This window comes from Aegilops tauschii, chromosome 4, assembly GCF_002575655.3.
Source record: "Aegilops tauschii subsp. strangulata cultivar AL8/78 chromosome 4, Aet v6.0, whole genome shotgun sequence".
Lineage (NCBI taxonomy): Eukaryota > Viridiplantae > Streptophyta > Magnoliopsida > Poales > Poaceae > Aegilops > Aegilops tauschii.
In genome coordinates this window covers 455,162,989-455,189,767 of record NC_053038.3, presented here as the reverse complement: position 1 = coordinate 455,189,767, position 26,779 = coordinate 455,162,989, and the positions used below count along the sequence as shown (strand labels likewise).

At 46.8% G+C, this 26,779-nt stretch overlaps 1 protein-coding gene across 1 annotated transcript; it reads right to left on the bottom strand.

Annotated features, from left to right (window-relative positions):
* Nucleotides 1–9,959: 9,959 nt before the first annotated feature.
* Nucleotides 9,960–12,528, bottom strand: LOC109741273 (uncharacterized). The gene is made up of 4 exons (XM_020300349.4): nt 12,340–12,528; nt 12,108–12,241; nt 10,397–11,895; nt 9,960–10,305 (listed from the first exon to the last, which is right to left on the bottom strand). Exon 3 carries the CDS (start codon nt 11,858–11,860, stop codon nt 11,282–11,284), a length of 579 nt encoding a protein of 192 aa, XP_020155938.3. The 5' UTR covers nt 11,861–11,895; nt 12,108–12,241; nt 12,340–12,528; the 3' UTR covers nt 9,960–10,305; nt 10,397–11,281.
* Between the last annotated feature and the right edge of the window lie 14,251 nt (nt 12,529–26,779).

Below are 26,779 nucleotides of genomic sequence, written 5' to 3'. Positions count from 1 at the left end.
TGTCACTGTCCATCATCAGGTACCTTACCACTCCATCTTCCATCATTAGGTATCCGTCGACTGTCGATTTGCCATTGCGTACGTCTCACGCTACGGTAATGACTCAGTTGTGTCTGATTAACAATACCATGAAGACTAATAATTGAAAGAAGATTGTATGGGTGCTCGATGATGGGGAGAAGCTCCAACTGGTTAAGTCGCTATTTACCGGTTTGCCCACTTTCTTCGTGTTTTCGTTGGAGATGCCTAAATCTGTGTCAGATCAAATAAACAAATATCTCAAGCATTGCTTCTGGAGAAAATATGGTATGGAAGATAAAGTTACTGCTTTGATTGCTTGGGATAAAGTCTGTTTGGATAAAAAAGATGGAGGATTGGGGTGTCGGATATTGGGACTCGCAACAAGGCATTGTTGTTCAAACACACACTTGCACAAGTTCTTCAGTCATTATGATTTACCATGGGTTAATCTTGTTGTGTGGGACACTTATTATGAGCCTAGACCACCTTAGGGCAGGATGGTTGGGTCTTTCTGGTGGAAGAGCATCCTCAAATCACTCCCCAATTAAAGGCTGTTGCTCATTGTAAGATTGGACAAGGACACACTATTCTACTGTGGTCAGATAAGTGGAATGACAGATCTTGCATTGTGCTATTCCTTGACCTGTAGTCGTTTGCAAGCAGTGATACAACTTCCATCTAGAGGTTCACCAGGTTCTACCACTGTTCGGCCCAATCATAGTCAAAGAATTCTTTCATAGACCACTTTCATTGCGAGCCTTCAATCAGTTTGAGTAGCCGCAAGATTTGCTCCAGCAAATTCAGATAACTAAGACAAGGATAGATGGACCTACTCCTGCTCCTGGAATTCCCCAACCCACCCTCCATTCAGGAAGCTTCCCTCATATCTTTGTGTCCTCTGCAACTCTCAATGCCTTTTCTGGGACTATCCTTTTGCTTTAAGGTGTTGGGATTCAATCGTGAATAATAGAAGGAGGGGCACCTCAAACATCAATCCAAGCAGTCTCTGCTGGAAAGTTCTTCTCAAACAGGATCTCAAGATCATGAGCTACAGGATCAAGGACCGCAAGTTTCAAATACTTCCAAGACTGGATTGATAGTGATATTACATTTATCATGTTTCCTAAAGAGTAAAATTCATCTACGGTACCTCAACTTGTGTCGCGCGGTCACTTTGGTCACTGTACACAAGAACTCACGCAATACGGTCACTGTGTACGGGGAACAGTGAAAATACGGTCACTGTGCGCCGTAGACCACTCGTACGCCACCTGTTGACCACCTGTTGACCGGTCCGCGCGCCAGGTGTCGCGAGGAGGAGCGGCCCGATGGCATATTTGCAGCAACACCCCCCACGTTGCCGGACAAATACCCGAACTCCTCCCCTGTCTCTCCACCTCCCCTGTTCGAGCCGATCAAACCGGCGGAGAAGGTGACGGAGGCGTGTGCGGCATGGTGCGGCGTGGTTGTCGCCATGTTCCGGCGTCGTGGTCGGAGCAGCGGGCGCAGAGGGGTTTCTTCTCGCGGTGGTGAAGAGGAGGCGCCGCCGCCATGTCTCCTGTTCGTCGCCCCGATGGTGCCCCTGCCCCTGTTTACCGTAAGTGATGATTACTGCCGTAAATCTTCTTCTTTCTCTTCGATTCTTCTTTGATAGGGCTGGCATTGTGTTCGCCTATGATATGTGGCACTATTTGTCGCGTGTATGGCGATTTAGGTTTAGGATTTTTCGAACCCAATGTTCCTGATAGGGTTTCTGATAGGGTTTTAGGTACTTGTCTAAAGGGTCAAATTTTCATCGATTCCATATGAAATAGGCTTAGGTTCTTGTCGAAAGGGTCAAATTTATCTGGCAGTTGGAATAGGCATAGGTTTGTAGCTCTGGTTTATGGAGAAAATTGGGGATTTCTGGTGTTGTACTGTTCAAAAAGGTCATTTTTGTTCAGTTTTGATGTGATCAATTATGCTTTGTTTTTGCAGGAGCAAGAAGTGAGAAGTTCTCAGTGCTGTTTCATCATGGTGGGTTTTTCATGGGTGAAGGAAGCAATAGGGCTTATGTTGATGGGCATCAAGTTTGGTATGACAGTTTGGATAAGCTCACTTGGTCTCCAATAATGGTGGAACATCTAGTAGAAGAGATTGGCTGGGAGATGGCAGGCAGGTTGAAGGCATATTATCAAATCCCAATACTTGACATTACTCAGAATTCTTTGAGACATATCAGATCTGAGGCAGATACTGATCAAATGATGATGTTTCTGTCTATTGGGCATAATTTCTTCAATATTTATCTTGATCATGATGACAGCTTGATTACTAAGAAGGTTGTTGATGATGTGGTCCAATTTCCAAGGGCTGAACTTCCACCAGTGTTTAGCCCTTCAAAAGATGGTACTAATCCTCATAGTAGCAAGCCTAGAAATTCAAAAGAAGACTGCCCTATACCAATTCAGGTTGTGTATCCAAACAATGTGCTAGACAGGGAAGAAGATGGCAATCCATTAATGTTTGTAAGAAGGCAGTGCACATTTGGTGAAGGAGCAGAGGAGAATACAGAGCAACAAGGACAAGCAGGGCAACATGATGATGTACAGCAACATCAAGATGCAGAGCATGTAGGCCAAGAAGGAGAAGCAGAGCCACATGAAGATGCAGAGCAAGTAGAGCAACAAAGAGAAGCAGAGCAACACGCAGTAGATGAAGATGCAGAAGCACATCAATTGAGGAGAACCAGAGCAAAGAAGAGATGTTTTGAAGCCAATGTAGGAACAGATAGTGACTCAGATGACAGTGACTTTGATCCTGGTGACATGGTAGATAGTGACTTTGAAATCAGTGATGGTGATGATGACCTTTATGCTGACAATGTGGATGAGGATGAACCAGTTGAAAGGAAGGAGAAGATGAAGCAGAAAACAACAGCAAAAGATAAAGGAGTTGTAGGGGAAGGAAAGGAAGAAAACATGTCAGATTATGAATCTGAAGGTGAAGATCTTTGGGCACCTGATTCAGATGATGAAATGCAAACCAAATTTAGAGCATTCAGAAAGGAGGATTTGACTAGTCCAAAGTTTCATGTTGGACAAGTGTTTGAAAATGTTGATTTGCTTAGGAAAGCAATTAAGGAATACAGCTGCAAGAACAGAGTTGATGTCAAGTTACCAGTGAATGACAGGAAGAGAGTGAAAGCAGTATGTGATGATGATTGTACCTGGTATTTGTGGGCTTCTTATGACAGTAGAACCAAATGTTTCATGGTAAAGAAATATGTTGAAGAACATAGTTGCTGCAAAAAATGGAAAATCAAGGCTTTCACGACACCTTTTCTAGCCAGGAAGTACCTTGAGAGTTTCAGGGCTGATCAGGATATGAATCTTAGAAACTTCTCAAGGGTTGTTCAAAAGGAATGGCACATGACACCAACTAGGTCCAAACTACATAGGGCAAGAAGGTTGGCTATGAAAATTATTCATGGAGATGAAGAAGGGCAGTACAAGTTGTTGTGGGATTATGGAAATGAGATAAGGAGAAGTAATCCTGGTAGCTCATTTTTCCTTGCACTGGATAATCAAGCTAGGTTCAACAAAGCCTACATGTGCCTTGATGCATGCAAGAGAGGCTATCTTCAAGGTTGCAGGCCTATGATCTTCATAGATGGCTTCCATATTAAAACAAGATACAAAGGGCAGTTGCTGGTTGCAGTAGGAATAGATCCAAATAATTGCATATTCCCCATAGCAATAGGTGTTGTGGAAGTGGAGGACAAGCCTAACTGGGTTTGGTTTCTTGAGAGACTGAAGAATGATCTTTGTATTATCAACACATCCCCATGGACAGTAATGTCTGACAAGCAGAAGGTATATGCAACCACATTGCCTGATGGTCTAATTAGATTAGTGTACTTGCATACATTTGTTTAACACTTTCTGTATTGGTCTATGTTGTTTTGTAGGGCCTGATAAATGTTGTCACTGAAGTTTTCCCTGAGTCAGAACATAGGTTCTGTGTCAGGCATATGTGGAAGAATTTCCAACAGCTGTACAAAGGTGATGCTTTGAAGAATCAATTGTGGAAGATAGCTAGGAGCACAACAGTTATTAAGTATGAGCAGTACATGCTTGAGATGAAGGTGTTGAATGAGGGTGCATACAATTGGTTGAAAGAGTTGGAGCCAAACACTTGGGTGAGGGCTTTCCAAAGTGACATACCTAAGTGTGACATTCTGCTCAACAATTTGTGTGAGGTGTTCAACAAGTAAGTTCCAATGCTTTCCTCTCACTCTTTTTAACATAAGATGCAATGCTCTCCTATCACTGTTGTTAACAAAACATGCAATGCTTGTGCAGGTATATCTTGGAGGCAAGAGAATTGCCAATTCTTTCAATGTTTGAGAGGATCAAGCAACAGTGGACTGCAAGGCACTACACTAAGCATTGTGAGGGTGAGAAGATGCAAGGAGTAATGTGCCCTAAGATCAAGAAGCTAGTTGACAAGCTGACAGAGCTGGCCAACACATGCTATGTGTATGAATCAGGAGATTGAGTGTTTCAAGTGGTGGATAGAGGAACTGATTACATAGTAGACTGGCACAGCAAGTCCTGCAGCTGTATGAGATGGCAAAAAAGTGGAGTGACTTGCATACATGTTATAGCATGATGTAGGAATGAGAGAGTAGATCCACTAACCTTAGTGGATCAATGCTACTCAGTGTCAATGTTCAAGAAGGCTTATAGCAACATCATCTACCCTTGCAAGGACATAACTGAGTGGGAGAAGATGAATGGGCCTAAAATTAATCCACCAGACTACCAGAAGCATGTTGGAAGGCCTTGCAAAAGCAGAAGGAAGGGACCAGAAGAGATTATTTGTAGTAATGGAGGCAGGAGGATGTCAAGGCATGGTGTTATCATGCACTGCAGTTACTGTGGTGAGCCTGACCACAATATCAAGGGATGCAAATATATGAAAGCTGGTCTACCACCTCCCAATGCTCAAGCTCCTCCACCCCAACATGATGACAATTTGGAAACTTCACAAGCACATATGGAGCAACAGCCACCTCCAGAACAAGCCCAGGTAACTGTCTTCTTCTTGTACACAACCTCTAGCAGATCTTATGGACCAGCAGACTGTAACAAGCTTTTTGTTTGATGAGCAGCAGGCCAACACAAGTGCAGAGACCAGTACAGTAGTAGAAGATCTTATGGTGGATCACATGCTTCAGCAGGTAATTTAAACATGAGTACTCTTGCTCACTTGCTCTGTTTCAATCTTGCTTTAGTGACATAGTTTCCATTTGTTGACAATTGACACTTGACATGTGTATGTACAGAGGCCTTTGCCTAGAGTGCTTCAGCACACACCAATCCTAGAATCAACATTCCTAACAAATGCACAAGCAATGCTGCACCAGGCCCAGACAAGCACTAACACAATCAGGCAGGGAGAGCTAGCTAAGAAGATGCTGGCCATGAAGCAGCAAAGAGAGAAGGAACTTGAAGACAGGAAGCAAGCTATACTAGGGGCAAGGATAGAAGCAGAATTGAAGAAAGCAGAAGAGGCTGCTAGAAGAAGGCATGAGAAAGCAGAAAAGAAGGCTAGAGAAGCTGAGAAGAAGAGAGAGGCAGCTGCACAGAAGAAGGAAGCAATGGCAATACTGAGGCAGGCAAGAGCAGAGACAAGGCAGATAATAGTGGAGACACAAAGAGAGCTTTCTGCTGAGAGGAAGGAGAAACTGGCTGCTGAGAAGAATGCACAAAAGGAGGCTGCTGCTGCAAAGAAACTAGAAGAGAAGAAAGCCATTGCTGCACAGAAGAAAGCAGAGAGACAAGCACTCCTAGCAAAGAAGCAGGAAGGGAAACAAGCCCTTGCTGCAAAGAAACAAGCAGAGAGACAATCCCTTGCAGCAAGGAAAGAACAACTGAGGAAACAAGCACAAAGAAACATGGAGGAAGCCAGGAATGTGCCACAAAGATCAAGCATGTTTGACATCTTTAGATGATCTATGAGACTCTTTGTCTTGTTTTAGTAAGAGTACTCTTTCAGCAATGTACACTATGACTGTGTTTCCCTTTCTTGTTATCTAAAGATCTTATGGTACTCTATTTTGAGTAGTGCTAATGATGATGCACTACAGAATCTATGAGACTCTTTGTTAGTCTACCCATTTCTTGTCATTCTATTGTTGATGTCAATACTGCTTCCACATTACATTCTTGCTGCCATTCTTTTCATTTCATAAAGATGATATGAAACAGTACCCATTCTCATTTCACAATTATCATGTCAGAAAGATAATAGAATACTTCATACATTTCTGGATAGATAGATAGATAGAAACATAACAGAATATTTCATACATTTCACAATTATCTTTTCATTTCATAAAGAGAGACAATGTTTGCATTCAAGATAGATAGATAGATAGATCACTTCATAGCATTTGATACAACCAAACTGATAACATTTGATCACTTCAAGATAGATAGATAGATAGATCACTTCATAGCATTTGACAACCATAACATTTGATACAACCAAACTGACTTCATAGCCATGTCCTAACATTAAACTATTGAAAGTTCTAAACATGCTAATGCTACTGACAATACTAAACATGCTAAACTACTGAAGCTGGTCTTCACTTCTCCAGTACCAAAATGAGCACTTGTCTTCATCACTTCTTCTTCTTCTACAGTACTCCTTCCTCACTTCTTCTTCTTCTTCTTCTTCTTCTACAGTACTCCTTCATCACTTCTTCTGTTGCAGACAGCACTTGCTCACTTCTTCATCAACAGTAGAACACTGAGGGCACACAACAACATCACACTACCTAACAGAAGCTTGAGCAGCACCAAGATCTGTCCACCTAATCCAATCAATGCACTTTCTTGGTGCCTGCTCATGTTCTGCTGCAGAGAGCCAGGCCTTGCCAAAGCAGCTCTACTAGTTGTCAGTTGAGCTGCAATCCTTCTCCTTTCATTCCTAGCCCTTATGAGTTCTTCCCTCCTCTCTTCTGTTGCTCCAACGGCATCTACAGCTTGGTTTCCAACCAAGAAACGAGCATCCACTAGGTACGCAACATATTCCATCTCCCAAAACCAGAAATCACACCCAGTAGGCTGCAAACCAAAAGCAAAAAAGTGATCTTTTGACCAACGAGAGGTGAAAACTGCTGCCAAGAACAAAATCAACTCAAATTACTTACGGAGTGATTGGGACATCTGTAGAACACCCAGCCCTCGTGATCCTCTGTGTTCGAAACGTACTACCTCACCATCGCCTGGCAGTGAGGACATGGGATGAGTGGCACCACCACTGTCCGGCCGCGGAGACCTGACCGGGCAGAACTAGCAGAAGACATGGCGAGGACAGGATGGGCGCGCGGCGGCGAGGGCAGGATGGGCTCGCGGCGGCGAGGGGAGGATGGGCGCGCGGCGGCGGCGAGAACTAGGGATTTGGAGAGGGAGAATTGGGGATTTCTATCTCATTGGCTTTTTTTCCAAAAACGCCCTCCCGCAAAAGGACACTAACACATAAATCCTCTGCCCGCCTACGTGGAGCCCGTGGACTGGTCAAATTTGCGGCGTACGAGTGGTCTATGGCGCACAGTGACCGTATTTTCACTGTTCCCCGTACACAGTGACCGTATTGCGTGAGTTCTTGTGTACAATGACCAAAGTGACCGCGCGACGCAAGTTGAGGTACCGTAGATGAATTTTACTCTTTCCTAAACAAGGAGTAGGTTGACACACACACACACACACACTCACACACGTCTCTGTTTTTTCTTCAAAATAAAATTAACAATACCAACTCAAAGCAACTGATAATGCAGATATGCTTCACAATCCAAAACCAGCTTTTTTTTGAAACGGGGGTGCCCCTTTCCATTTAAAATAAACGGAAATACAACAGTCTCCGATACAGCCAGGAAGTAAGGAAAGAGGAGCAGCGAGTTCAACGCACTGCCAAGAAACCCACTGTGCTCGCCCGCCATCGAAACGAGCACCATGGGGCGAAAACCTGACAGCACCTACTTAGTTTGAGTCTAGCTATTACAAACCAGGGGAAAAGGCACAAACACGAGGTGCCAGAAAAACATAAAGCATGTAGACTTCAAAAGTTACCCAACAGTGGAGCCTGAGACTTAGACCCTAGCACAACGCCCCCTATCACAACCAGGGCAGAATGTAGAGCACATCAGCAGCATCATCCAGAGAACACCTCACCCTCGTCTCCCGTTGCGCGCCTGGCCCCTTCACACATTGCCATCAACTTGGTTATGCTCGCTCTAATCATCTCAGCTCCGAGTCGCAATCTTGCCACTTCTTTCACCGGCTGAAGACCTGCCCAATACAAGAGAAACGAACAAGCCGAATACACAATCTCAAAAGGAGAATTGATCAATTGTTTTTCAAAAGTAGCCTTATTACGCGCAAGCCAAATAGCCCAAGTTACTGCCGCCAAACCAACAGTATAAAATCTAGTTTCATTGGGTAGGAACATATTACACCACACATAGAATTGCCAGGTGTTATTTAGACATAAGTCAGTCCCCAACACAACTCCAACTGTCCTCCAGGCAACACGCGCCACAGGACACGTAAAGAACAGATGGGACGCAGTTTCAATATTGTTACAGAAGGAACACACAGGGTTCCCCGGCCATTTTTTCCTCCTCATCACCGCTCTAGTGAGCACCACGTCTTGGGCCATCTACCACAATAAGATCTGTATCTTAAGAGGTAGTTTCGCCTCCCAGATCCATCTATAGGTGCTTCCATGAAGAGGTTTTTCCAGCCAATTATACATAGATTTAGTGGAGTACTTAGCATTCTTACTCAAACCCCAAAACACTACATCTTCCTTAGCTGTAGTATTAAGCCCCAAGATGTACTGTCGTACCCTATCCCACTGTTCTCTAAGATTAGGGCATAAACGCCTTCTAAAAAAGGTCGAAGTCTCTACTCTGTTAAAGTTTTGGACCGTACAATCCTGATCTATACAGATTTCAAACAGCCGAGGGAACCTCGAATTGAGGGGGGCAGCCCCTCAGTCTTTCCACACCCTGCTCAGGTTGCCGCATCCTAGTTTAATCTTTCTCCCCATCATGTACAACTCCCTGACTTTCAGAAGAGATTTCCAGTATGGGAAGTCAGATTGTCTAGGTTGCACAGTTGCCACCGACTTGTTTTGTAAATATCTGGCTCTCACCAAGTTTTGCCAAACCCCAGTTTGGGTTTCTAATTTCCACCACCATTTCACCATCAGGCTGATGTTTTGTTTCCTGAGGTCTTTGACACCCAGACCCCCTACACCCTCTTCCATTTGACCAGATAATATCTATTCTTCTTATTGCACCCGTGCCAGAAAAATTTACGACCGTGCTTGTCCAGCCTTTCTATGAAAGTTTTACTCATAAGCCACATGGACATATGATATAAAGATAGCTGACGGTGCTTGTCCAGCCTTTCTATGAAAGTTTTACTCATAAGCCACATGGACATATGATATAAAGATAGCTGCGACAGTACCAAGGTACCGAGGTAAGCAAAGTAAGCCTGCCCCCCTGGATGCAGCATTACCAATCCAGGACCCGAAACACTTAGGGTATTTATCTACAATAAATTCCCACACTGAATCCAAAACCAGCTGACTAATAGAATGCTTAAAACAGGTCAAATCACACGCAGAACTTAACTCAGGTCACAGAGTCCCGTTTATCCATCACCAAAAATAAACATTTCAGAGATCTGAATTCAGTCCTGTGCAACATGAGATGCCACAGCTCCATTTACTCATTTGCTACCATAAGCATATTACCTCCAGTTGACCGGCAAGAACTGTAGTCGCACAAGCATCACACCAGGCGAGTACATTAAAAACAGGTCAAATCACACGCAGAACTTAACTCGGGTCAAAGCTGAGACACAACAAAGTTAACAACCAACTAGATTATAAAACATACTGATCTTCACAAATGGTCGACAACACGACGTTCACCAGAGAATTTAACACCGACATAAAGGTCTTGCATTTATGCGCTCAAACAAGCAAAGCTAACAAAGAAAGCAGCAACATCTGCTTAGAAGGTGGAACACCACTAGGTCCAAATGTTTAAACAGTACCAGAAACAGCTAGCCAAGCAGGCATTACATAACAGGAAACAGTCTAGCATAAACTGCGCTGCTCTTTAACTAAAAAGGAAACAAGCAACTAGATTTATTGCAAACTCGGCTGAGCACCCCAGGTATGTGCGCCATGAAGTGCACTGGAGAAGCCAACCTGCAGCACCACAGCACAGGGATCACTTTAGTATTAGCCACAGAAATCAACAGATGTAACAAGATTAAACTAGCAGCACACATATAATTACCGTATTATGGTTTGTCCGCTCGCAGGTCTCTGAAATGGTATCTCGCATCCTTTATCAAACATGCCAACGGAACTCGAATCCTCCACATGTTCCATGAACATGAACAAGGACCAGGAACTACACAGGGTGCCACTGGATAGAACTTTAGATTATATGCATGGAATGAAGATTGGATGGCAGGGGAGGGGATCTGACATGCTACATGTGCAACAAACTAAGGTGGGAGGGGAGGTGCGCGGATAAAAGTTAGTTGACAGATGAGGGAGAAAGGGCATCGAAGGGGGCTTCTTGAACCTCCACTGGCCTCTTCATTCCAAAAAATACAGAAGAGCCAGTGAGGAGAGATCCTTGTGTTCTTTGCAGAGCACTAGGGAAGTCGGTGTGATTAGAGGAGTGTCAAGATGGCGAGGCAGAATGTATGTATCAGAAGAATATAATATGCAGATATCCTACAGAATATAAGATGGGAACAGATGCTGGAGCGTAAACTCTAGTTATCTAACAGTAGAACAGAACTTATTACCCTACCCCTGCCTGATGTAGTTTCCTACTAGCTAGGATCATGCAGACTACCAACCACTAATGGATCACTGACCATGGATGGAAATGAAGATCTAACACCTAAAGAAAGTTGGAACCCTATAGGTGACCACAAGCTACAAGGTGACTCTGAAACTGCTGTGCTCTCATCCACCGCAACAGTCTCCACCACCACCACATCCTTCACGGCAGCTTCCCGCGAGTCATGATGTGCTTGCTAACACACCTAACAGCACTCCTGTTGATGCAGAATCTAGGTGGAAAGCTGCTATTCTAAGTTACTTTATACAAAGTACCGAAGGTTAGTTGCTGATGACCTATGTACACGGTGATGCCCCCCATCATTCAGTCCTCGGTGATTTCCAAATTAAGGATCCTCCTCAGATTCTCTGTGGCAATGGCAGTATCATTGTCACCAAAGAAGCCAAATCCTGAGCCAGCAGTGGGTGTCGAAGGTGCAGACTTGGCATGCACAAGCACCTCCACATGCTCTAGCCTATCAGCAGGTGGCAACTCAAGTGAGACACTGCGCTTCTGGTGGAGCGAGAACTTGGGAATCGGCAGCGAGCTGGGTGGCGGCGAGTTGGAGTATGCCGGGCCAGCCCAAAGCTCAGGACGGGAAGGAGGAGATCCTGATGGAGTTATAGGGATCGCCCGGCTGCGCTTTTTGCCATTGTGCAGCTGCTGCTTGGGCGTCTTGGGCTCCGGGGAGTAGGTCCGAGCCCGGGGGGCAGGCGGGGGTGGGGGTGGGGGCGGGGACGGCAGGATGCCGATGCTGATACTGGAGTGGAAGGCACGGCAGTTGAATGCGTGGTAGCCACGCATGGGCTGAGGCGATGAGGTGTGCGGGGATGGCTTCCTCCGGCGACCAGAGTGGTGGTGGTGGTGGTGGCTGCGATGCTGTGAGATGACCAGAGTCTCCATGGCGCCCAGTCGTAAGTTGCAGATCGAACCAAGCCCTGGTGCCAGGCAAATGAAACGCGCATCAGAACATCTGAACATGCCATTTTGATCACAACACTAGCGGCACTGGAAACTTAACAAAAACATCGACTTTGATGGAAACAATCATACGCGAAACTACGCTTTCACTGTGCAAAATTGCAAACCACACCATACAGACGAGATATTAGCAGAATCGTGGATCTACAGAAGACGGATAGACGGATACCTTCCGGATCTACACCCGATGAACAGATCGAAACCCACAGGAGCGCAAAGGGGTTCGCCCCTCCCTCTCAGATCGACTCCGCGCTTCTCTCCTCCGTCCCTAACCGCTTCTGCGACGCGAGCGCACGCACGTTCCTGCATCCACGAACCCCACCGCCATCGATCAAACAAAACCGCACGGCGAAAACCGTCGCGAACAACTCACGAGCACGGAGCGGCATTCCGCGACTCACCGATCAGACGAGCCACCGGCCGGCGGCGAGAGGGTCGAGGGGGATCGGCGGATGGAACCTCGCGAGGCGGCCTGGCGGACGGATCTGGCTGCCGCTGCGGCTGCTGGTGGAGGCGAGGCGAGATCTGTGCGCCTCGCGAGAGGGGAGGGAGGGGGGCGATTAGGTGGGTGGGTGGGAGCGGAGGGGGTGGGGTGGGGGTGGAGTGGGGTGTGGAAGGGGAGGCAGCAACTGCTCTATGATGAGCTACGCCACGCCGGACTTGAAAGTCGGAACGGACGGCGCAAAGCCGGATTTGATAGCGGACGCCTCGGTTCCGAGGACGAGGAGCCCGTGCGCTGCTCCGCCCCGTGAATTGATAGCTCTTCGACGTGTACTGGGGGCTTGGGGTGGGGGGGCTCCCGGCCGTTGGATCTTGGGTCTGTGTGGATGGACGGTGTTGCGGGCGACGCGTGGTGGGGGTCGTGGCCGGTGTGACTAAAAAGATTATTTTACATATATATTTTGGATTAAGATTGGGATTTGCGCGGATAGAAAAAACTTAAACACGAGGTGAATCGACAACGACAGGCTAGCCAAATTAGCTTTCTTTTCCCGAAAAGAAACAGATCTATTATAAAAGTTCACCGGGAGTACAAAAGCATTTCAAACATACTAAAAACTACAACGAAATTTTGAGACCACCGAACGACCATTACAGTCGTCAAAACGAACCGCCAACGCGCCGATGTTGCCGTTCCTCTACCAAAGCTGGCTTGACCTTGTCGATAACAGCCAAAAGTCTCCACGCACGTGCCCCTAAGGACCAGCGCCCTGGAGTAGCAGTCGCCACCTTTGAACGCTTACATAGATCTGCACCTGGCATCAAATCTCGCCACATGACGAGAAACCCTAATCTCACCACTGCGAAAAGACGGCAGGAATCTCCGTCGACTATGATCGAACAGACGAACTCGAGTAGCATCGGAGCCCGGATGACAAACTCGAAGAAGAAGCACCGTCATCCGCCAAGCACCGCACCTGTAAGAACTAACCAAGTGAAGGCATCGGGATTCCCTTCCCGCCTCCTACAGCCGGAGCGGCAGGCAGAGGGGAGGCGAATCCACGGGCTCATCGGTGGAGTTTGGAGGAGAGAGTTTGCCCCTAGCCGCCTACTGTTAGGGGAGGAAAACGAGAGCCATTTCACTATAACTACTGTATGCTACATTCATCTTTAAAACTTTGCAGGGGCCGGGGGGGGGGATTCGCCACCTAGCAACGACTAGAACCACTAGAGCGAGTCCAAGACGCGTCACCGTTGTCACCTCTCCCTCGTCGGAGTTGGCTAAACCTTGTTGTAGCAGATAATAGAAAATTCGTTATGCTAAGGACTCACAGTACCAACGCACCAGAACAACAACTATTCGTCGATAAAGAAGAGCGTAAATCGAAAGGTTTCAACATGTAGAGACACTAACACAAATGAATGAAGACCAAATCCAAGCAGACCCACTGAAGACAAACGTTGATCGACTCACGCGAGATCTGCTCGAGACACATCTCCACACCCTCTAACAACACTAGATGCATCATCGGAATGGGGCTAGGTGGGAAGAACCTTATTATATCTTCAAGAAGCTGTCATCGCCTCGTCTTCTTAAGCATGACATAAACCCTAACAAACTCAATAAAACACATAAAAAGAGTAGGAGCCCTCCCGCCGGCATCCACCACTCCTTCGTGCCCCTAAGGCCACGTGAGACGATGTAGGCCGACAACGGTGCCGACAGAAAGGCAGGAATCCCTAATCGCATGTGTGCCACGCGAGATGAAGGGATGCAGAGCGTGCACATGTGTGGCTACGTTCATCTTTAATGTAACTAAAAGGCCTCAATTGTTATGAGATTGGAGATAATATGTTCTTATTATCTACCACAATTTTTTTATAGAACTAGTAAATGCGCACGTGCAACGCACGTTAATATTTAGGCAATATATTAATTGCAAGAGGATATTAGGTATGCTATTATTTATGTGTTAATTATATGATTAGTGCAATATTTGATATGATATTAATTGCACGCTAAACACGTTGAACGCTCGCCATTGGAGCAATCTAGGTCCTTGAATTGACTTAGTTTGATAGTCAGGATTAGTTGGATCTGCCCCTTTAGGTCTTTTTATATTGATATAGATATAGATATAGATATGTGAAGTATGGGGAACATCTATGATATGTGAAATGGTGCTCGTTATGCAATTTGTAAAGACATCACTTTTATGAATAGTCAATATGTGTCATTTTGTGCATGATTTAAAATATTAGTACAAAGTTCCAGAATTTAAATCTTGAGCTAGCCGGTTGTTTGTACGTGTCGTCAAATCACCAACTAGGGGTGCGTGGGAGTGAAATTAAAATTATGGTTGGATTGTTTGTATGTTATGTTAGATGTACACGTAAGGATATATATACAATATGTGTAGTGTTGTCGCGAACCGAGGCATTGCCCGGATGGTGAGGACGAGTTGGTGCATCCTCGCCCGCCCCAGGATCGAGCCTTGGTGCTCGCAACCCTGGGTTGACACGCACAACATTATAAAATACGGCACGATTGACACGCCCTTATAATTTGAGGCACGATTGTCACACGTCCACGCCATTTTTACTTGCGGCCGAATAAAGTTTAGACACAATTACATTTGACGGAAAATTACTCTATTGAATTTAGGGGGAAAAAGGTGACACCCCCTTCCACACTATTCTTCCCTGTCGGGTGCTAATAAAACAAAGACACCACACAAATAAAAATTGTTACGGTTCCCTTTCATCAGTATCCTCGCGACTATACGAAGAGAGGGGTAGATTATTCTAGCCAAGTGTGTCCCGTTGGTGTACGGGAGTAGGTTTCACTTGCCCTTCTCTAATAGCAGCAACGATAATAACCCAGGATACAAACGGTTACGAGCAGCTTGCCACGTCTCCAGTCCAGCTTCACGACAGATAGGTTGAAGAGTGTTAATGAAGGCTTGCAGGGAATTTCCCCTCGTTGCAGCATCATAATCATCTTTTTTCAGATCACCTCCATGCTTGACCAATTCACACCCAAACGGGATAGAATTTCCTATGTTCCATAGACTTCATAAAGCAGCAGAACATATCTAGTAAGGATCCCATATTTGCTAGAATTTCACATGTTGACCATCCCCTACTTCCCATGTATATCCTACATTAGAAGCACGTGCATCCCAGAGAAAACTTTTCCAAATATTTTTGGTTTAACCATTGGTAAAGTCCACTGGAACTTTTCATCGAGGTGGTAGAATCACTACAAGAAACAAACTACGTTTCATTCCGTAGCAATCATATAATTGGGATGAGTCTATAGTAGAAAAAACTCACATTAATTCTCTAATAGTTGGACACTGTGTACAAATCTTTATGTGGGACATCTTGAATCATCATTTTCACTCTTATTTGATCTGGCACATTTCTTTGCATGGTTAAACCTTGATGAACTATGCACCATGCATTTTTATACGCAGTTAAGTTGAATTCAAATATAGTTTTTCCTTGAGAAATGGTTGGCTCATTTAGGCTTCAAACTTTAACCTGAAAATTGATCTTGGCCAAAGTTACTTTAATAGAATGGAGAAAATATCGTGTACGATCCGAGTGTAACACCAACACCTTGTACTCTTTTTCTACCTATCAATGAATGATACGCAAACTTTATATTCATAACATGGTTGGGGCATTGTTGTCCATTACATTATGTTTCATCTTCTCCAACATTATGCTTCTTTTGTTTGTGGTTATATTCCTTATACCAATTGTTTATTCATTTATACTACATTTATTTTTTGCGCGTAGTCTGTTCCATGAGTGAGCAAGAGTGGACCTTGTGCCCGTCGTTGATCTAATCAACCACTATTCATTGTTGTACAACTTGCATATGATGACAATCGAACTGTATATGGTGGCTATGTTTATTTTCAAGCTGTATGAGTGTATTTTATTGGATCTTTTATTGCATGGGTCTTGGTTTTCTTATGTGCACATGATTTCACGCCTAACTACCGTATGCTACATTCATATTCTTTTTTGGGGGCGGGGGATTGACCACCTAGCAGCGATTACAACCATTGGAGCGAGTCCAAGACGCACCACTGTTACCACCTCCCCCTCATCGGAGTTGGGAAAACCTTGTTGTAGTAGACAATCAAGAATTCACTATGCTAAGGCCTCAGAGGGCCAATGCACCAGAATAATAACTGTCACTGAAAAAGAGGAGGTAAATCGAAAGGATTCAACATTTAGACACACTAACACAAACAAACAAAAACCAGATTCAAGCAGATCCACAGAAGACAAAGGTTGATTGAATCACGGGAGATCCCCTGGTTACACACCTTCACACGCCCTCTGACGATGCTGATGCGTCGTCGGAATGGGGCTGGGGTGGGGAGAACATGATTCCATCTTCAAGGAGCCGTTGTTGCCCCATCTTTCTGAGCATGGCATAAACCATAACCAAACTCAATAAAACACCTAAAACATAGCAGGAGCCCTCCCGTCAGCCTTGGTGCTCACAACCCTGGGTTGACACGCACGACCTTATACATACGGCACGATTGACACGCCCTTATAATTTAAGGCACGATTGTCACACGCCCACGCCCTTTTTTACTTTACGGTTGATGTTTTTTTCTCCTTTGACATCATTTTTATAGAGTGTGATTCATTAATAATGTCTGACGCATCAATTGTGGATGATTTCTATGAACAAATATGAACATATATATCTTCTAGTCCACTATGAATATCATCAAATGGATAACAGAAAATAGTTTAGACACAATTACGAAGATTTGTTGATAAATGGCTACTGAGTTTAGGAAAAAATGGTGACACCCCCCTTCCACACTATTCTTCCCCGTTGGGTGCCTACAAAACGAAGACATCACACAAACAAAATTATTACAGTTCGCTTTCATGAGTATCCTCACGACTAAACGAAGAGAGGAGTAGATATTCTAGCCAAGTGTGTCCAGTTGGTGTAGGGGAGTAGGTTCCACTTGCCCTCCTTCTCTGATAGCAGCAGGGATATCAACTCAGGGTCTAAGAAATCACAAGAAGCTCGCCTCATCTTTAGTCCAGCTTCATGACACATAGGTTGAGGAGTGTTAATGGAGGCTTGCAAAGAATTTCCCCTCATTGCAACATTTTAACCATCTTGTTCCAGATCACCTTCATGCTTGACCAATTCACACCCAAAAGGGATAGAATTCTATAAGTTCCATAAACTTCATAAAGCAGCAGAAGATAGCTATTAAGGATCACATATTTGTTAGAATTTCACATGTTGGCCATCACCTACTTCCCATATATAGCCTACATTATAAGCACGTGCATCCCGGAGAAAACTTTTCCAAATAATTTTTGTTTAACCATTGGTGAAGTCCTCTAGAACTTTTCATTGAGGTGGTGGAATCACTACAAGAAACAAACTAAGTTTCATTCCGTAGAAATGATATCATTGGGATGAGTCTATAATAGAAAGAAGTCACATTAATTCTCTAATAGTTGGACACTAGGGACAAATATTCATGTAGGACATATTGAATCATCATTTTCACTTCTATTTGATCTGGCATATTTCTTTGCATGGTTACATCATACGTCTCCAATGTATCTATAATTTTTTATTGTTCCATGCTATTATATTATCCATCTTGGATGTTTTATATGCATTTATATGCTATTTTATATTATTTTTGGACTAGCCTATTAACCTAGAGCCCAGTGCCAGTTTCTGTTTTTTTCCTTGTTTTTGAGTTTTGCAGAAAAGGAATATCAAACGGAGTCCAAACGAGCTGAAAATTTACGGTAATTTTTTATAGACCAGAAGAAGCCCCCAAAGCACAACAGTTGGGCCAGAAGAGTCCCGAGTCAACGACAAGGGTGGAGGGCGCGCCCACCCCCTAGGGCGCGCCCCCTGCCTTGTCGCTGACTCGTGGACCCCCTGACATGAAACCGATGCCAAAAATTCCTATAAATCCAGAAACCCCCAGAAAGTGAAGGAAATATGCCCTAGAGGCAATAATAAAGTTATTATTTATTTCCTTATTTCATGATAAATGTTTATTATTCATGCTAGAATTGTATTAACCGGAAACATAATACATGTGTGAATATATAGACAAACAGAGTGTCACTAGTATGCCTCTACTTGAGTAGCTCGTTAATCAAAGATGGTTAAGTTTCCTAACCATAGACATGAGTTGTCATTTGATTAACGGGATCACATCATTAGGAGAATGATGTGATTGACTTGACCCATTCCGTTAGCTTAGCACTTGATCGTTTAGTATGTTGATATTGCTTTCTTCATGACTTATACATGTTCCTATGACTATGAGATTATGCAACTCCCGTTTACCAGAGGAACACTTTGTGTGCTGCTAAACGTCACAACGTAACTGGGTGATTATAAAGGTGCTCTATAGGTGTCTCCGAAGGTACTTGTTGAGTTGGCGTATTTCGAGATTAGGATTTGTCACTCCGATTGTCGGAGAGGTATCTCTGGGCCCACTCGGTAATACACATCACTATAAGCCTTGCAAGCATTGTAACTAATGAGTTAGTTGCGGGATGATGTATTACGGAACGAGTAAAGAGACTTGCCGGTAACGAGATTGAACTAGGTATTGAGATACCGACAATCGAATCTCGGGCAAGTAACATACCAATGACAAAGGGAACAACGTATGTTGTTATGTGGTTTGACCGATAAAGATCTTCGTAGAATATGTAGGAGCCAATATGAGCATCCAGATTCCGCTATTGGTTATTGACCGGAGACGTGTCTCGGTCATGTCTACATAGTTCTCGAACCCGTAGGGTCCGCACGCTTAACGTTCAGTGACGATTTGTATTATGAGTTTATGTGTTTTGATGTACCGAAGGTAGTTCGGAGTCCCGGATGAGATCGGGGACATGACGAGGGGTCTCGAAATGGTCGAGACGTAAAGATCGATATATTGGACGACTATATTCGGACATCGGAAAGGTTCCGAGTGATTCGGGTATTTTTTGGAGTACCGGAGAGTTACGGGAATTCGCCGGGGAGAATATGGGCCTTATTGGGCTTTAGGGGAAAGAGAGAGAAGAAGCTGCGCGCGCCCCAAGGCCTAGTCCGAATTGGACTAGGGGGAGGGGCTACGCCCCCTCCTTCCTTCTCTTCTCTCTTCCCTTTCCTTGACTCCTACTCCTACTACTTGGAAGGGGGGAATCCTACTCCCGGTGGGAGTAGGACTCCTCCAGGGTGCGCCATAGGGGCCGGTGAGGGAGTCCTGGATTAGGGGGTCCCCGGACAGCTGGACTATATACTTTGGCCGGACTGTTGGACTATGAAGATACAAGATTGAAGACTTCGTCCCGTGTCCGGGTGGGACTCTCCTTTGCATGGAAGGCAAGCTTGGCAATTCGGATATGTAGATCTCCTCCCTTGTAACCGACTCTGTGTAACCCAAGCCCCTCCGGTGTCTATATAAACCGGAGGTTTTAGTCCGTAGGACAACAACAATCATAATCATAGGCTAGCTTCTAGGGTTTAGCCTCTACGATCTCGTGGTAGATCAACTCTTGTAATCCTCATATCATCAAGATCAATCAAGCAGGAAGTAGGGTATTACCTCCATCGAGAGGGCCCGAACCTGGGTAAACATTGTGCCCCCCGCCTCCTGTTACCATCCGCCTTAGACGCACAGTTCGGGACCCCCTACCCGAGATCCGCCGGTTTTGACACCGACATTGGTGCTTTCATTGAGAGTTCCACTGTGCCGTCGCGAAAAAGGCTTGATGGCTCCTTCAATCATCGGCAACGATGCGATCTAGGGTGAGGTTTTTCTCCCCGGACAGATCTTCGTATTCGGCGGCTTCGTACTGCGGGCCAACTCGCCTGGCCATCTAGAGCAGATCGAGAGCTACGCCCCTGGCCGTCAGGTCAGGTTTGGAAACTTAAACTATACCGCCGACATCCGCGGAGACTTGATCTTTGACGGATTCGAGCCCATGTCAGGTGCGCCGCACAGTCACGACGAGCATGACTTAGCTCAGCCGTCGGACGTTGTTCGGAAGATCACACCTGTGGCTACTCTGGCCCTTAATCCGGAGCAGATTGCGCCGTCCGAGGACGGGTGGATGGACCCCGCCATGGAGGCCGCACATTCAGCGGCGTTAGAGCCGAATACTGACTTCACCTCTTATGAGACCTGTGTTGCCGAACCCTTGGATTCGTCCCCGGCCACGGGCTCCGAACCGCTTGCGTCCGTGCCTATCGAATCTGAGTGGGCACCGATCATGGAGTTTACCTTCGCGGATATTTTCCAGCACTCGCCCTTGGGCGATGTGCTAGATTCATTAAGGCCTCTCTCCTTGTCAGGAGACCCTCGGCCAAACTATGTCCGGCTCGATGGGAAGCGGACGACGAAGAAATTCGTTCCCCACCCACCACCCACTTAATAGCCACTGTTGACGACTTAACCGACATGCTCGATTTCGGCTCCGAAGACATCGATGGTATGGACGATGATGCAGGAGACAAGAACCACCGCCCATAAGGCGCTGGACCGCCACCTCATCATATGATATATACATGGTGGACACCCCAAAGAAAGCGATGGCAATAAGGCAACGGAGGATAATCCCTCCGAGAAGCAATCTAAGCACCGGCGTCATCGGCGCCGCTCTAAGCCCCGCCATAGCAAAAGCAACGATACTGGCACAAGAGACAATAACGCTGTAGAGAGTGCCGAAGACGAAGACAATCCCCTCCAGCCAGGCTTCAAGCGGGAGGATGGGCAAGCTAGCTCTAAGGAACAGGCAGCAGTCGGAGAATCAGAGGATGACAATTACATGCCTCTCTCCGAAAACGAGGTGAGCCTCGCGACGAAGAATTTATCGTGCCTGAGGATCCCGTCGAGCAGGAGCGCTTCAAGCGCCGGCTTATAGCCACAGCAAAAAGCCTGAAGAATAAGCAACAACAGCTTCAAGCTGACCAAGATCTGCTAGCAGATAGATGGACTGAGGTCCTGGCGGCCGAGGAATACGAACTCGAGCGCCCAACCAAAAGTTACCCAAAGCGCATGTTGCTACCCCAACTCGAGGAGGAAGCATTAAAGCCTACGCTTCCAGCATATGATGCGGCTAACCGGGCACCTCGTGGCCGAGATAAAGCGGCATATCAGGCCGAAGTCCAGCCCGCACCTCGTCGCCAGTTAAACAAAAATACCAAGGCCCGGGGTAACACGCAGGACCTGCGAGATGTATTGGAAAACAAAGCAGGACATAAAAGATCGATCTACGGATCACAAGGGCGCGCCCCAACGCGTGACGACGACCGTCACGTCGGATATACTAAAAGCAAATCCGACCGGGCCGAATACAACAGACAAGACTCGTATGAACTGCATCGTGATATAGCCCGGCACAGAGGCGCCGCACACCCCCTATGCTTCACCGATGAAGTAATGGATCATGAATTCCCAGAAGGGTTTAAACCCGTGAACATTGAATCATATGATGGTACTATAGACCCCGCGGTATGGATAGAGGATTTCTTCCTCCACATTCACATGGCCCGCGGGGATGATCTACACGCCATCAAGTATCTCCCGCTAAAACTCAACGGGCCGGCTCGGCATTGGCTAAATAGATTGCCGGCAAACTCCATCGGAAGTTGGGAGAACCTGGCAGACGCATTCCTGGACAACTTCCAGGGCACTTATGTGCGACCACCGGATGCTGATGACCTAAGTCACATAACACAACAGCCCGGAGAGTCAGCCAGGAAATTCTGGACTCGGTTCCTAACTAAAAAGAACCAAATTGTCGACCGTCCGGATGCCGAAGCCCTAGCGGCCTTTAAACATAACATCCGTGATGAGTGGCTCGCCCGACATCTCGGCCAAGAGAAGCCAAAATCCATGGCAGCCCTCACGACACTCATGACCCGCTTTTGCACGGGCGAAGACAGCTGTTTGGCCCGTAGCAACAACACAGCAAGCAACCCTGGCACATCAGAGGCCAGAGATAGCAACGGCAAACCCCGACGCAACAAACACAAGCGCCGCAAGAATGGTGAAAACACCGAAGATACAGCAGTCAATGCCGGATTTAGCGGCTCTAAGTCCGGTCAGCGGAATGGGCCACTCAAAAATGACAATTCGAGTCCGTCTAGTCTGACACATACTCGACCGCCCATGCCAAATTCATGGCATCCCAGGAACACCAGCCAATCATACCAACAGAGAATGATGGGTCTTTAAACAAGCTGGCAGGTCAGGCGGCAAAAACAAAGATAAGGGGTCTCAACGCGATGATGGCGACGAGGAGCCCAGATCACCGAATACAGGAGGGCAAAAGAAATTTCCCCCACAAATCCAAACGGTGAACGTGGTAAATGGCACCCACACCCCCAACCCGGACCGGATGTGCACCCCTAGGGACGCCGACTTAACGGAACCAGTCGTCCCACAATATAAACTAGGTCCGATCACCTTCAACCGCACGGATCGTCCGGTTAACACCAATCAGTGTAATCCAGCCGCACTAGTCCTCGACCCAATAATTGACGGGTTCCACCTCACACGAGTCCTTATGGACGGAGGCAGCAGTCTAAACCTGCTTTACGAGGACACAATGCGCAAGATGGGCATCGATCATTCGGTGACCAAGCCCACTAAAGCCACCTTCAGAGGTATTATACCAGGTGTGGAGGCTAGCTGTACAGGCTCCATCGCCCTTGAGGTAGTCTTCGGATCACCAGACAATTACCGTGCCTAAGAGTTAATCTTCGACATCGTCCCCTTTCGCAGTGATTATCAGGCACTGCTCGGACGAACCGCGTTCGCTCGATTCAACACGGTGCCACATTACGCCTACCGTAAGCTCAAGATGCCCGGTCCGCGCGGCGTCATCTCGGTTAATGGCAAGGCTGAACTTTCCCTCGACACCAAGGAGTATACCGCTGCTTTAACAGCAGAAGCAATGAGTGGCACCTTCCAAATGAACCTCGAGTCGACGGCCAGGCTCCCGGACACCGCCAAAGGACTCCGAACTACTTCACGACAGGATAGCCCGGCTCGTCCAGTGCTCAATTAAACACTCCGGCGAAGGCCAGGACAGGCCGCATATCGCGGCTCAACCGCTCTCCGGCACACAAACATTTCTTACATTCCCTTTGCAGGTTCACCCTTGCACCGACCAGGACTGGCGATTTGGAAGTAGCTCGAACGCGAAAGGGAATCCTTAGATATTCCCCGCAATGACCATCCGACTATACTCCAGATCCGCACACAGCTTCTTCCCCCTGGTCTCAGCAGGTTCCACAGTCATATCTCTTTTTTTATCACATTACTTGTACTCATACGCATCGACGTACCATTCAAATACAAAATGTGGATTTATATGACGCTTATCTGCTGTTACTTCTTATTGAAATTCTTTTGTCAAGTGGCATCCGTACGCCGCGATATGCCTTAAATATGCCAGGGGCTTCGTTTTACCCATAATACGGCAATAAAGTCCGAACACCTTCATGGAAGTTCGGCACCCCGAACTTATAGCATTATATGCATCAGCTCCGAATCATGTCTCGGGTCAAATGTTGGGTTTGCCCGGCTCCCATGTTTTGCTGCCTTACGTTCCGCTATATCGGCTAAAACGGCACACGGAGAACTACTGCGATTGTGTCCCGATTCTTTCGGATGAGCACCTCAGTAGAGAAAGCCGAAAACTGACTGTCATGATACGGCGAGAGCTGGTTAGCTGTTCGAGAGGTTGTAAAATCTTTAAGGATTTCTCCCGCATAATGCCATAACCAATGCAGCGTGCGATGGATCGGTTATTCTTCCGATCAGGTGCTTATAGAGCCCCTCGTGCGGTCTTCCGAACACCAGGGGCTGCGCCTACCTTCATTTTCTAAAGCTCCTATGGCTAAGTGAGAGTGATAAAGCCCTATAGTCTGATTGCCTGGTTCGTTGTGCTGAACACCTCCTTCGAAGGACCCAAAACTGGGATAAAGACTGATCAGGTTTATCCCGAACACCCCTGTACTTCCTACGTGGAGGCAGAAGCCGACGACTGGCCAACTCTCAGGATTAATATATAAAATGGCCGCGCAGGAGGATAAACTTTCATATAACATGCAATAAATAATAGAAATGACCTTGTTCAACATTACAAAGGACAACATGATTGTATTCATGGAAATATAACGTCCTTGGTGCATTGCTCCGCCACAAGGCAGGATCCTTTCAGGACACTTCCATAATATAATTCGGGCTTGCGGTGCTCCTTCCCCTCTGGCGGTCCCTCGGTCATCAGCTTTTCAGCATCCATCTTCCCCCAGTGCACCTTTGCGCGGGCGAAGGCCATTCGCGCACCCTCTATACAGACCGACCGCTTGATGACGTCAAGTCGAGGGCAGGCACTTACAAGCCGCTTCACGAGCCTGAAGTAGCTGCTTGGAATCGGCTCGGCGGGCCATAGTCGGATAATCAAATCCTTCATGGCTAGTTCGGTCGCCCTATGCAGTTCGATCAGCTGTTTCAGTTGATCGGCAAAAGGCACCGGATAATTCGGTGCCAGATACTGCGACCAGAAGAGCTTATCCGCAGTTTCCCTTTCTTCGGCTTGGTAGAATTGGGCGGCATCCGATATGCTGCGGGGCAGCTCCGCAAATACCCCGGGAGAAATCTGAATTCAAAATTAGAAACATGATTTTCTCCTCAAATACTTGCTTTACATGGAAAAAAGCCTTACCCGCCGCGATCTTCCTCGCCTCTTGGATCTCCCGCAGGGCGCCTTGGGTTTCCCCCAGGGCATCGCACGCGGCCTGATGAGCCCTGGTGAGTTCGGATTCTTTCTCCGGTAAACTCTGCTCCAAGGTCTCGCATTTCTTCACGGCCTCTTGAAGCTCTTGCTCAGCTTCAATAACCCTGGCCTCATGCTTCTCACGAAGGGCCTGCTCTACGACTGCCTTTTTCTCGGCCTCGGCCACAGCCTTCTTAAGAGCCTCGACTTCGGTCATCATCCCTAGCACAAATCATGAAACATATTTTATCATACTGGAAATTCGTTCGCACTGAACGCGAACAAGGCTTGTGCATACCTTGTTTATCTTCCAACTGTCTTTTCAACTGGCCAAGTTCTTCTTTGGCCCGCTCCAGACTTTGATTCAGTCTGGAGACCTCCGCAGTATGAGAGGTAGCAGTCGCTACAGACGCCTGCTTATAAGAGAAGAGAGATAGATGTCATCAAGTGAGTCTTCCTGCGAACATAAATTTGATCCTCTGTCCGGTTCTTTCTTTCACCGAATAGTGTATCAGGGGCTACTATCCATACTATGACACTCTTCGAAACCTCATGAAACATACCTCAAAGCCTCTTATAAGGCTGATACAGGCTTCATTCAGTCCACTCTCAGCAGATTGAATCTTCTCAATCACCGCACCCATAAGGGCACGGTGTTCATCGATGATGGAGGCGCTCTTCAGCGCCGACAACAAAGCATCCGGCACCTCTGGTTGGACAGAGGTTGCCGGTGGAACAGGCACACCCCCTCCAGCCGAGGGAGGCCGCCTGCTTGATTCTAGAGCCGTATTGGTCTCCGGAATTGCGTCCGGCTGGGGGCCGAATTCAAGATGGCCCCCGCCGTCGACTCCCATGGGAATCTTCTCCCCCATGTCTCCGGCCCTTGAGGTTTGACCTCCAGGCGCCGCCTTCACGATCTTTCCCCCCCTCCTTTGGGGGAAGGGGCCTTCGGGGGCGTCCCGCTCTCCATAGCATCCGAGCTCAGCAAATCCTCTGACGAGGATTGTTCGGTGCGGGACCTCGCCGGACTACAAAAAGTATGGCTCAGGTTAAAATATTATGCCATGATGAGTCTGGATGCATAAACGTGTTCGGATTTTATATACTCACGAGTTCACCAGGGGCTGGGCCCTAGGATCCCACTCCGGGCTGCTGTTGGCGGCGGCAGTGGACTCCTCCGGAAGAGGAGTTTTTCCTCTTTTAGGCGACTCGGCCTCCAAGTGTATGGAGGCCGTCCTCTTCTTTCTTCCCCCCGCTGGGGATTCGTCTTCCTCCTCCTCCTCGTCCTCTTCGAAGGCAAAACGGGAGTTGGAGCCTTTAGATATTGTGTCCGAAGTGCCGTGGCGACGAAGGCCGCCCCGGGTCTTTTTGACCTCCTTCTCGGCCTTCTTCTTCGGCGCCTTGTAAGGCGCCGGGACCAACATCTTCGTCAGAAGTGGGCCGGTCGGTTCTTCGGGCAGCAGGGCCGGACAGTGGATCCGCCCCGCCTTATTCATCCAGCCCTAGGAGAGTTGTGGAAATCACATTAAGCATTTCCCTTGGGTTATGCGGATAAAACGTATAATGACTTACCGAGCTTGCAGGGCG